The sequence below is a fragment of the Athene cunicularia genome (assembly GCF_003259725.1).
Source record: "Athene cunicularia isolate RWA chromosome 6 unlocalized genomic scaffold, athCun1 chr6_part2, whole genome shotgun sequence".
NCBI lineage: Eukaryota > Metazoa > Chordata > Aves > Strigiformes > Strigidae > Athene > Athene cunicularia.
The window spans coordinates 7,233,523-7,246,306 of record NW_020799106.1 but is presented as its reverse complement, the minus strand read 5'-3'; the positions used below and the strand labels follow the sequence as shown (position 1 = coordinate 7,246,306).

Sequence of the window (12,784 nt, the reverse complement as noted above, 5' to 3'; positions counted from 1 at the left end):
GGGGGGGGCAGGCTGTGCCCGGGTACCGCTGGGCTGCGCGGCCCCGCCCCGCCCGCTCCGGGGGCGTGGCCTAGGGAAGGAACAGCTCGGGGGGGCGTGGCCTATTGAGGGACCACCCATTTGGGCGTGGCCGAACGAGAGCTCACCCATGAGGGGGCGCGGCCTAGGAGGCACCACCTTTGTGGGCGTGGCCTGGCTAAGCGACCGCCCCAAGGGGGCGTGTCCAGGGCGTGTCGGAGCGGCCTGGCCCGGCTCGGCGGGGAAGGAGCCGGCGGGGGCCCGGTGAGTGCGGGGGGCGGCGGGGATGGATGCGCGGAGGGCTGCGGCGCTTCCCCCTCCTGAACCTGCAGGCTTTTCGCAACCCCCCCGATTTCCGGCATTTCCCTCTCCCCCGGCGCCTGGCTCGGCCCTTCCCCGCGGCCGCTCGGCGAGAGTTCCCTCGCCGCCTCGCAGGGCCCGGGCGGTGCCGTCACCCGTTACGAGTCGTTTTGCAAAGCCCGGCGTTGCTGCGGCAGCTTGACGCTCGCCTTGCAAAGCCCGCTGGTGTGGCGGTTAGTTTACAGCTCGTTTTCCAGCGCCTGGTGATGTTAGCCAGGTTATGAGTCATTTTACAAAGCCTCGATGGCGTTATATTAGTTTACAGGCCGGTCTGCACCGCCCGCCGGTGTTGCGTTGGTTTACGAGTCGTTTTAGAAAGCCGGACGGTGTTACGCTAGTTTACAGGTTGCTCCGGCGTCGATCGTTTACAAGCTGTTAATTTTTTCCCGAGCCTTGGCTGAGCTGAGGTTTCCTGCTATGCAAGGCCGAGGGGGCGGGTTAATCATTAATTACGGACAGAAACTGGGGTGTTGCTGTGCCCGAGCCCATCCCCGCTGTGTCCCGGCGCCCTCTCCCACGCCTTTTGGGGCTCCAGTCCCCCCTGTGCTCAGCCGGTTCAGGTCACTCACCCGGCACTTGCCAGTGGGCCGAAGAAGGGAGCCACACGCAGCAGCTTGCGAGCAACGGTTGGCGTGATAATATATCATTTTTGGTGGTTGTTTTTTGCAGCGTGCCAGCACTATGCATCCAGCACCCAGCAGCTTTCCGCCGGACGAGGAGCCCCTGATCGAGGAGCTCTTGGTCAACAGATACAGCAGGCAAAAGCCAAGTGACCGCTTACATGGGGCCTACGTGATTTTTTTCCTCCTGGGCATCGGGACCCTGCTGCCCTGGAATTTTTTCATTACAGCAAAACATTACTGGATGTACAAGCTGCAAAACTGCTCGGATCAGGCAGGCCCGGCTGGACAGGCGGCTTCTGATCTGCGGGTGAGTGTGCTGCTTTCAGGCAGAAAAAAAAAAAAAGCTGATTTCCTTCCTAATTTGCTCTTTTCCCCCTCTGCTCCCCCAGAAGGTGAGTGAATGTCCTCTAGGGTTTTGCCAGCTGCAAATCAGGGGTAGAGGTTTATTTGGGGAGCACAAGTACTTACAAGAAAGATAACTAAAAACCGTAGCACTTTGTGATCTTTTATCTGTATTTGAAGCATTAAGCTTTAAGGTGTGTTAAAAAAATTTGGCTTAACCTGCCCCATAAGCAAGGCTGCCTTTCACAGGACAGTTTCTATGGTGCAAGGTATAAATCTCTTTGTGGTTGTTTTTGTCCTTCACGCTTGGTGAGCACCCACACCCCACAGGACTCTGTGCTTTCCCAGCCAGACTTGGCTGCAATTCCTTGTGGGCCAGGAGATAAGTTGATCTGAGCTTCTGGCCCCATGGCGAGGCATCGAATGCATTTTAGGCGTTTTCTCCCTTGCACTGGCTGGTGCAGCACGAGGTTCAGAGGCAGCAGCAGGGCTTGCATGAGCACCAGCCCTGGAGCGGGTGGCTTCTGATAGTCTTGAGCCTCTCCAGATGCTTTACTGCTTTTCCTTCAAGATCTGTCAAGTGTGGCTGGAGTATCTCCTTGCAGCGATAAACATCTGGCTTTTGACAGATGGGATGAAGAGCTTGTCACGGGGCGATTGATGAGCCAGCCGTGGGGCGACAGGCTTGATGGCCTCTCTTTTTCTCTCCCAAAAAGCCACCTTCTCTTGCTTCTTCTGCCATGGCAGGATTATTTCCCTGTGCCTGACAAAGCAATGGTGTTTCTTTGCAGCTGGAAAAAGTATCAGTGTGATGAGGCTGTGTCCTGTCCTCCTCCTGTTGCCAAGCTTGTTCAAGTGGTTTGGGCATATATTTTATTTTTATATAAACACAGAGCCAGGTGTGACACCCACATTTTCTCTATGATTTCTCATACCAGTATGTCTTCCACGGCTGTTCTGATTTTAATGGTTGTTAAGCTGTCTGTGGTTTTGATGGGAAGGAAGCAAAGTGTCGCCAACAGTGCTTGTACCAGGATGCTGAAGTAAAAGTGTGCTTGTATAAATTGAGAGACTGGGTGGATCAAACTGATGGAGACCAAGTCCTTATGGTGCCCAAACATCACAAATAGGGTGCCCCTGCACTAGCAAGGGTGCTCAGAGAGGGGGAAAAAGGGTGCTCTGCCACCATGGGTCCTCCGACATTCACTGCATCCCACTCGCTCCTCATTGCTTCCATCATACTTATCCAAGGCAATTCTTGATAAAGCTCTTTTTTGAGTAAGTATGTCTTTCTCCTAAAAATTCTTGCATGACTGTATTCCCAGTTGGATCAGCCATTGCTTTGATGAAAAGATGTTTCTCCTCTTTCTGTATGGCTGTGGTGCAATATTATTTAATTCCTCCTGTGAAAAGCAACCCGGCTTTTCTGTGGCAGTCAAGCCTGATCAGAAATACACGTCAGACCCATTTCTGTGCTGGGATGGCGAGCCACGATGCTGCAGCAAGAGGGCTTACCTGCAAACAGAGCTGGACTCTGGAAAGGTGCATCTGTGACTGGCAGCCTGCTCTTGGCTCCAGCTTGCTTGCCACAGCTAATTTCATGCCCCATGCTCCAGGTAACGCTCCGGTGCCTTCAGCCACCACCATGGGCCTGGTTTGCTTTTCCAGCCCAACAGGAGCCCAGCTGCTGAGTCCAGACCCGAGCAGCATAAAACCTGCTTAGCAAAAGCATCTTGGCAACGCCGGCCGAAGCTGGTGACTAATTTACCACCACGATGCTTTGTTCTTGTTTGGGTTTTTTTTAAGGTACCAAGTGCACAGCGTGGATCATGGCAGTGTGTTTGAAGATGCTGTAGTTAATATAGGGTCAAACACCTCCATTATGTGCCTCAGCTCCACGGCTGAGGGATGACACCTTCCCCGTGAGAGGCAGAGGTGGGAGGAAGTCGACTTTGGAAAGAAGACGTTGGGTTTGTTTAGGGGGTTATTATTATTATTAGCCAGGAAGGGGGTGACAGTCTTTCAGTGTTTGCATTTCCCCTCTAAACCACGTCAGCAATAGGGAGTTCAGCCTTTGCGAGCAAGGGATACCCAGAGGAGATGAGCCAGCTAGTCAGGGAGGGGTCAGCAGAAAGGGAGAGAACTAGGTATATCTTGCATAGCCAAAAATTTCCTCTGAAAGCATATCTGTGATGTGTGGGAATACCCACACAGGGAGAAAAGTTACCATCTGAGCTGGATTAACACCTAACATGCAGGAGTGAAGAGATGAGTATGGAGCTTGATACTTTCCCTTGATCTGAGCATGGAATAAGTTTGCCACCCACCATTCTGCTGCTGCATTAAACATGTGGTGTGAGGGCTTTCCTTTCTCACAGAAACAACAGCAATTGAAATCCTTCTACCTCGCTTTCCTTTTCCAGCAGGGTTTGGCCGTGGGTAAGGCAGGGTAAAATTTCCCAGTGCAGTACAGGGTTCTCAGTTTCTTAAATACTTTCCCTAATTCTTTTCCCACCTCTGATATGAGCATGTTTCCCCGGGGTGCTCGAGATGCAGCATCTCTGCTGGATTACTTCGAGTACACTTCTGCTTGGTAGAAAGCATTATACAGTCTTTTTTCCTCCCTAAAAGAAAACGAAAATTAACTTGGAATTAAATATTCCCAGGCTGGTCTGGGGGTTTGTTTTAAGTAGGTTGGTAAATAAGTCTTAGTTTTAGCAACCAACTTTGCATTTTGCTTTGTCTTCTCTCCTATAATTCATCGTATGGCTGTAGAGCTTTGAGCCTCCTGCTTTGCCAAGCTGATGCTTTAAGTGCAGGCATTTATGTCTCCATGCATATGGACCCTCTAGGAGCGATTATTCTATTTCCTGTTGCTTACAGTAAAGCTCCTGATAGGGAAGAATAAATGAACACGCTTGCAAACTGATTAAAAGACTATGATGCAAAGCTGAAAAAGAAAAAAAAAAAAGAACGTGCAGAGAAAACGTGCCAAGTAGCTTCTCACGCTTGGACGCGACATGGCCTGTCTCTGTAGCTAGGTAACTGCAGAAAATGAAAGCCCATCGCGATGGGGGTGGATATGTAGGTCATCCTCTTTGCGAGCACTGTCCTACCTCTGGCTGAGATTCCCGCAGAAAAAACAGGGGATTAAGCACCTTGAGGGGAGGGAGAGGGAGCAGACACACTTTAACAGCCTAATACATAAAATGGATTGAAAATGTAAGCGTTTGGCTGCAATCTTGGCAAAGAAATCTCTCTCTCTCTGTTGTGGTTATTGCTTTCTGCGTGCACAGCCTGACCTCTGTGCGAGGTGGACGGGTGGATATTGACTGGTGCTGCGGCTGACTTGCTCAGATGATATACGAGTCCCCGGAGTGAATGTGTGTTGAGTCTCAATATTGTTTCTCAATGAGTTTCGCGCGTGCAGAGAGGGAAAGTGGGAGGGAGAATAATGTCCCTGTGTCCCCACTCAGGCTGCTTTTGCTCGAGCATGTTCTCAGGCATGGTGTCCCAGTCACTTTGCATGGAGAGGGATGCACTGGTTTGCTAGACATGGTGGGCTTTTGAGGCAGTTAACTAATAGTATTAATGCTTTTGGGTCCTGATTTAGGAAAAGCAGCCCTCACGGAGCTCAAGTAGGAGAAAATGTTCATGGGGGTTTGTCCAGGATACTGGAGCCAGCTGGAGAAATTCAGACCTCCTTATTTCAGGTGCTGCCCCATGGGGCCAGTGCAGTAGTAAGGAAGGTATTTCCTTCACCATTTTTGCTTCTGGGTTTGTTATGTCCCTAATTTGCTGAAATATCCCAGGGCTGTTGCAGGACAAAAAAGCCCCGGGGGCCCATTCCCGCTGCCTGTTGTCCTGAGTAGTTTTGCAACACGTGCTGCAGCGCAGCGAGGTGGATGCCTACAGCATAACTCCCCATTTGTGCTGTATTGTGCCATATTTAGGAGCTGAAATTTGTATGTTGTTCTCCCCCTACCTTTTCTTCTTTGTTGTTTTTTGTTCCTGGCAGGACTTTTTTGAGAGTTACATCTCGATTGCTTCGACTGTGCCCTCGGTGCTGTGCCTGATCGGAAACTTCTTGCTCGTCAATAAGTAAGTGCCGCTCTGTTCCCGGGTCTGGTAGCTGCAGCTCTCCCCAGCTTTGCCTGCATCACTCCTGCCTTTCTCTGGCTTCAGCTGTGGCTCCCATCTCAACCTCTCCCTCCTCTGGTGGCAAGCCACAGGGCATCGTGAGCACACCTTCCCTTTACATCTGCTCCTGCCTGAATCGCAGCCGGCTGAGATGAAGCAGGGTGAGGCACCCTGCTCCCTGCCAGCAGCACCTGTGCCTGGAGTTGGCTTGAGTTACACCACTGTAAATAAATTCCTAATAAATCCCTTGGTTAATTGCTTGGCAAATGGTCTTTCCTCTTAAAAATGCTGTTGCTGGGGCCCAGCTGATGAGGGCTAGGCTCATCCAGGCAGGAGTAATGCCTTGCTCTGGTCCTACCAGCAGCTGAACTGGGTTGATGGACAATCTCTGCCTCGTTGCAAGCTTGACTCAAACCTAAAATAGCCACCTCCCCTCATTTGTACCTTTCCTTATCCCAGATCAAACTCCTTCGTGTTTGGAGGCAAAGGGGAATGCATTTGTGTGCTTAATCTCTAGATCCTGGCCATCGGTCTGGCTCCCCACCTCTGTGCCTTGCCCCCTCCGTCCTGCCCCCACCCCAGCCCATCCACTCTCCCAGCTGGGCAATAAGCCCCCTCTGTGCCTGGGATGGCTTTCACCCACCCAGCCATGTTTTCCAGACAGGCTTTATCGCTGCTGCTGTAGATTGTTCCAACGATGGGGATAGCTCCTGATTTCTGAGAGAAATGGGTACTTTACAGCTCTGTTGGCCTTATAGTCCTACTGATGGCAGAAGTGGAAATCACAGAGTTAACATCAAGAGGCTTCTGAGAAAAAATCATTACTTTTTATTCCTCATCTCCCCCCCGCTTTCTTTATTTTCTTTGATCCTTCTCATAGCAGAGGAGTTGGTGTCCTCTAACGCCTTCACATTACAGTTTTAAACACAGGAACCTGTCCTTCCTCTTGTCCCCAGGGTGCCTGCCAGCGTCCGGATCTTGTCCTCCCTCTTTGTAATGCTGGCCGTCTTCCTGGTGATCACGGTGCTGGTGAAGGTAGACACCTCCACCTGGACCACCAGCTTCTTTGCCATCACCATTGGCTGCGTGATCATCGTCAGCAGCGCCTCGACCATCTTCACCAGCAGCATCTTTGGGCTGAGCAGCCGCTTCCCCATGAAGAACTTGCAGGCGCTGATCTCGGGTTGGTGACCCCCAGCCACGCCGTCCCGGTGGGATCATGCTCTTGGGTTTTCTGTGGTTAGGTGGTTGGTTTTCTTTCCCTCATGCATCTGGGATTTCATCACATGGGGGTTTATTTTAGAAACTTAACTTTGCCTTAAAGATAAAGGGAAGTTGCTGAAGGAGAAACACGCTTGGTCACATGAGCCGTTGCTTTTGTTTCTGTAAATACCCATAAACCGAAGTGCTTGATGGCTCAGCAGAGATGGGGAGAGCAGCATCCCTGCCCAGAGTGGGGGGGCAAACACCCTGCAGAGCAGCCTCAGCCAGTGTGACAGCTTGACCTGTTGTTTGGTCTGTGCAGGGAGAAGGGGGAAGAGATACATCCCTCAGTTCCTCTGTTTGCAGCTGGAGGAATCTTCAACTTTGCATTGTCTCCTCCTTTCCATTCAGCATTTCCATGCGTTTCCATGAGTGATGAGGGGTACATTGGGAGCCGTGAGTGATGAGCTCCCTGGAGGGTTGCTAACATTATAAATGTGCTGTGGAACGGCTGACAAACCAAGAGGAGAAGAGGAAAAAAAGTCAAGACTGAGAATTCTGCCCAGGGCTGAGACAGGAGTGTTTTAATGAGTTTATCCCAGCAGGGGATACCACCACATCCCCAAGGTGTCATACCTGTTGCTGCTGGCCTGAATTCCCATCTGGTGGAGTGCAGAAGAGAGGTGGTTGTATGTGTGCCAGTAGAAAGGAGGTTTAGGCTTTGGTCAGAGTTTAGACCTTCTCTACAGGACTCAGCACATGCAGGCCCAGGTTGGGTCCCATGCTGACCCTTGTGCAGTGCTGCCCTGTGTTGGAAGGGGATGCAGGATGGGACCTGGGCTGCAATGCAGCCCCACAAATAGCTGTGTTGCAGCAAGGTATGGAAATGGAGATGAGGTGGTGTGCGCAGTTGTACCCGGAGCTGGGTTTGAGGACTAGTGTGTAGGGCAGGGGTGTGAGCTGCTTCCCCTAGGGGGTTTGTGCATGCCAAGAGGTGTTAATAAGGGGATGCTGCTCTTTCTGGGTTCCATCAGAGTCCTCACTGGAGGTGCTGTGGGTTGCTCTCTGCCACCTCGATGCTCCTCACCTGCGCCCATCTCGGTCAGGCTCTGCCTCGAGCACTGAGCTCCGGCTCTCTGGTCCTCTGCACAGGTCAGGCCATGGGTGGCACAATCAGTGCCATCGCCTCTGTGATAGATCTGGCAGCAGCAGCCGATGTTACAGACAGTGCCCTGGCCTACTTCCTCACCGCCGACATCTTCCTCGTCGTCTGCGTCATGGTGTACCTCCTCCTTCCCAGGCTGGAGTACTCCAGGTGTGTGCACCCGCCTGCCACAGGCACCCCGTGAGCACGCGTTGGGAGGAGCAGGGTTTCTGGGGAGACTCATGGGGTGCTTGCTGTGCTACTCCCTGCTCATTTCACCCCCTGGCATCCCCACGTGCTCTGCTGCCACCAGCCATGCTTCCCCATTTGTACAAAACCACAGACTGAAACTGGGCACCACCCGCCCTGGCGCGTGCTGGGTGTCTGGCAAGTCTCCCTGGGGGAGAGGGGTGCTGACACCGGGGCTTCCAAAATGCCTGAAATCAGCAGAGAGCTGTAACCTGGCAGCAGCCAGCCAGGTGGGTTCCCGTAGGGCATCCACATCTGCAACATCGTGTACCAAAGTGCTTGACCCATTGGTCTTGTGAGTGCTTGCAACCCCCAAATGCCTGCATGCAGTCAGTCCCCTCTGTGAACCACCAAGGGTGTAAAGGGGTCCCCGTGGTGCAGAAGAGGGGGTGGTGGGTCCCTGAGGGTCACTTTTTCGTACAAGATGGGAGCTGGAGGTGCAGTGGCATCACTGCAAAATGCCTTCAGTCAGTCCAGCAAAGATATTCCTGCGTCACCAATTTCCCCCCTGCTCTCTCTCCTAATCTGTGTTTCGCACACACACACTTGTCTAATAATCTCCCTCCTTCTCTTTTTTCCAGGTATTACATGAGCAGCCAGAAGGAGAGCCCGTCGCTGGTCCCCGTGCCACCCGACAGCTCTGCAGAGGATGAGGCAGATCTGGGAGGCATCACAAATACTTCCTTCCTCACAAAAAATGCTGGCATCCCCCCAGTCCGCCCCATCCTACAGAAGACCGCCCTCCTCGGCTTCTGCCTCTTTTATGTCTTCTTCGTCTCCATCATCATCTTCCCTTCTCTCTCCTCCAACATCGAGTCGGTCAGCAAGTCCTCGGGAAGCCTGTGGAGCACCAAGTACTTTGCACCGCTCACCAGTTTCCTCCTGTACAACTTTGCTGACTGGTGCGGCAGGCAGATCACTGCCTGGATCCAGGTGCCCGGCCCCAGGAGCAAACTGCTGCCCGCCCTCGTCCTCCTCAGGACCATCTTCCTCCCTCTCTTCATCCTTAGTAACTACCAACCCCGGGCTCACATCCAGACGGTGGTCTTCAACCAAGACATCTACCCTGTGGTCTTCACGGTGCTGCTGGGGCTGAGCAATGGCTACCTGGGGACACTGGTCATGGTCTACGGCCCCAAGATTGTGCCAAAAGAGCTGGCCGAGGCGGCGGGGGTGTTGATGACGTTTTACCTCATGCTGGGGCTGGCTGTGGGGTCTGCCTGCTCTGTTCTCATTGTCCACCTCATGTAGAGGAGCAGCCGGGAGGGGGGTGCCCTCGGTTTGTGGTACTGCTGTCAGGTATTTAGGGCTTTTTCCCCAAGAAGCCAGGCACGCCGTGGTTTTGGGGCAGGCTGTCTGTCTTGGAGCAGGGTTGCATCCGAGGGGAAGTCCTTCTGAGAAGGGGTTTCCCCTGTGCTTGGGAGGTCCTGTCAGACACTTGTCACTCCCCAGTTTGACCGGAGCAAACGGACCAAAAAAGCCTTGTCCTCCCCAGGGACCTCAGGGAAGCACTGGGTGCACAGGGAAACCTGTGTCTCACCCCAGTGCCAGTGGGCAAGGGTGGCTTGCTGGTGCCACCACACTGGTTTTAAGCTGAAACCAGGGCCTTTGACAGCGCCTTGGTTTTTGCTACCTCGTCGTTACGAGTTTAGCCCTGCAGTGTGTTGGTGGTCTCGGGGCGGGGGGGAATCTCCCTTCATCAAGCTGTGATGGTGGTGTTGAGCTAAAGGGAATTTGAGTCCTGGAGCACCTTCAGGCAAGCTTCGGGGGTGGATAGCAGCCACTCCGGGGAGCAGGGCACCATTTCAGGGGGATTTCTTACCTTCATGCCCCAAGAAACATATGGAAGGGAAACCTCTCCACCTGGACTTCTACTTGCTTTAATTTTTCCAGATAAGATTGAATTGAGGGATCATCCACCTACCAGAATGGTGCCACTAGTCCCAGGGCTGTATGTCATGGCCAACCTGAGACCATTTCTCCTGCTGTGACTGCTGTGTGACCACTGTGGACACCAACTTAACCTGTCTGCGGCTGAACCCCAAGGAAAGTGAGATGCTAAGTGGTCCTAACCTAAGGTTTTTAAGGTGCCATTACTCTGTGTTGAGAAAGGTCTATAAAAGCCAAGGATAGGTCTTAGAGAGGCTCTGATGTGATGTTCACGGCAGAAAGCTGATTAATTTACATAGACAGGCAGCATATGGTCTCCAGATGTTTTCAGAGGGGTGAGCTACTGTGACACCCAAAAATACGGCCCACCCAAAGTGAACTGGCTTTTAAAGTCACTTAAACTTCCATATGCAAATTCAGCCTGAACTAAATACAATTATTGTATTTATTTTCTCAGATGGGGTGGATTTATGACCTAGGAGAGGTGAATTGGTAAGGAAAGATGTAATGGCATAACTTGGCATTGCAGCTGACGCTTCAGGGATGCTATCTGTTGGAAATACTTCCTTTAAGCCTGGATTATAGCAAATGTTCTGTTAGTGGGAGGTTCTCTCAGCATCTCCCACTTGCCTGAGTAGTGGTGAAGCTGCTGGTCTGGGTTGCCAGGCCATCTCCTTGCTGTGCAGGACGTGGTGGTTAGCGAGAGGGAGGATTTGGGACTGGTGCCTTTCTACTCACGGCTGCCCTGGCTTTGCTGGGAGAACAGCAGGATCGACGGTGGTTATTGCCACGGGGTGACACATAGGCTTGGTGAGTGTTGTTTTATTATATAAATCCTTCCTGGTGTTTAGGTTGGGCTCATTGGCCATACGTACACAGTTTTGCTTTATGTCTGATTTTTATTTAAACGTAAAATCCAGACACGAGTGGAAAATTTGCAGCGTGTGTGGTACCAAGGAGCAGCTTTACGGCACATGACTTTGCACATGTGGGTCCTTAATCCTGTTGCTTTGGTAGGTTTGCAGCCCTCAGTCCCTGGCGCTTGCCCAGGGGCTGCTTTGGGCGTTGTTGACCCAGGTGAAGCTCCACCTCAGCTCGAAGGGCAGCCCAAGGGCTGGCTGGGTGCTGCTCATGGGGGTGAGCACTCCCATCGCCTCCCTGGGCGCTGGAGCATTGCTTGGAGTAATGTGGTGATCAGTCGTGGATGGAAGGCCCAAGCCAACCTCGTGTGGGCAACCAAAATGTCCTTTTGTGGCCTTCGGTGCTTCCCACTTGAGAGCCTGACACATAGTCTGCTCTTCTTAACTCATACTTTTTCCCCCAGTCCCAGGTATGACGAGGTTCTGCTCGTTAGCTGACTGCTTTGCATCTCTGCTGATCCTCTCCCTCACGTTAGAGACCAAATACCTCCCGAGACAGAACTTAATTATCCGGTACCATCACTAATAAAGTTAATTCTTGGTACTGTGCAACTGCTGGTGTCTGGAGTGATTTCTCTTGGAGACGCACTGATGCATGCAGTTTTAGCTTGCATTTTTCCTTCTGTTCTTCCTTCTCTCCCCGCTTGGATTGTAAATTCAGAGAAATCACTGACAAGAGCCGGATGAAGGAGCCCCGAAAGAATTGCTTTGAGAGCTCAGTTATTCTAATTTAATATCTCCAAATGACCTGCAGGTAGGTGTGGAGAGCATACTTATTGCATCTGCAGGGGGAAGCAAGCAAAAAGGGAATTTATCCTTTGTCTTTGATGGTATTCAGTAAGGAAAGTTAAGAGAAATGAGGGGAAAAATCAATACAGGTTCAAATTGGGCAAGAATCAGGTCTGGGTATAAAGCAGGGACTGCTGGTGGGAGCACTGTGATACAGGGGTGGGTGCTGACAGGCAGCCTGAGCCATGAACTTGTGAGTGATCCCCCTGCAAAAGGGGGTGGGTAGTTTGTAGGGTATTGAGAATAATGGCAGGGAAGTAATTAGTGCTGTGTACCGCCTGGATGAAGTCGCATGTGATGCTCTGCATGGGCCATATCGAAGAACCCAAGGTAAGAAAACGCAGAATGATGAGGAAAACTGGATGCAAGGCAGAATGAAGGATGCTATATCTCAGATGCGTTAGTCAAAATGCAACCATGGTTTATATTTTGACAGTTTAAATAATGGATGTTTGATGAGGAATGCAGCCGTTGACCCCGGTTTCCAGTTCAGGAATGATGTGTGCTCCCTCTGCACCAGCATCGAGGTAGCACAGCCAGCAGAAATGCTGCGGGGGATCAAAACCTACTTCATGGTATTTAGCAAGGGGATTATGCTTTTTTCTTCTAGGAGCTTTACATGAGGGAGCTGCTCCCCAGGTCTTGGGACCTGGGACACAGGTCCAGAGGAAGACTTGGCTGTGGGCAGAGTTGTGAGCTGAGCTTGGGTCCGTGGGTCTTCCTTGCCTGTCCAAAACAGCGTTGTCAAATTTTACCTCTTTAACACCATCCCCTCAGCTCCTTAAGAGACAATAGCAGGCTTGTGAATGTTTTCACCATCTTCCAGCCAAGGGGAGTGTGTTGTGAGCTGGGCAGTGGGGGGAGGACCACGTGTTCTCTGCAGGGCTTGGCCTCATCTCACCAGTGGGTGTAAAATGAGCAATGCAGGCACTTGCAAAATTCATGAGGGTGGGCCCACGAAGTGAAACTAAATAAAAGATGGGCATGAATCCCTGCGCGGTGCCAAGTGGCAGAGCCAGTGTTTGCCCAGCATTGCTGGCAAAATGACCCGGAGGCTGGAGAGCCCCCGCGCTCGCCCAGCTCTGCGGAGGGCTGGCAGCCCGGCG

At 51.9% G+C, this 12,784-nt stretch overlaps 1 protein-coding gene across 1 annotated transcript; it reads left to right on the top strand.

The window, feature by feature from the left end:
- Positions 1–223: 223 nt before the first annotated feature.
- On the top strand, positions 224–11,431 carry SLC29A3 (solute carrier family 29 member 3). The gene is made up of 6 exons (XM_026852029.1): positions 224–282; positions 1,048–1,308; positions 5,362–5,444; positions 6,440–6,666; positions 7,839–8,001; positions 8,661–11,431. Exons 2-6 carry the CDS (start codon positions 1,060–1,062, stop codon positions 9,328–9,330), a joined length of 1,392 nt encoding a protein of 463 aa, XP_026707830.1. The 5' UTR covers positions 224–282; positions 1,048–1,059; the 3' UTR covers positions 9,331–11,431.
- Positions 11,432–12,784: the final 1,353 nt, after the last annotated feature.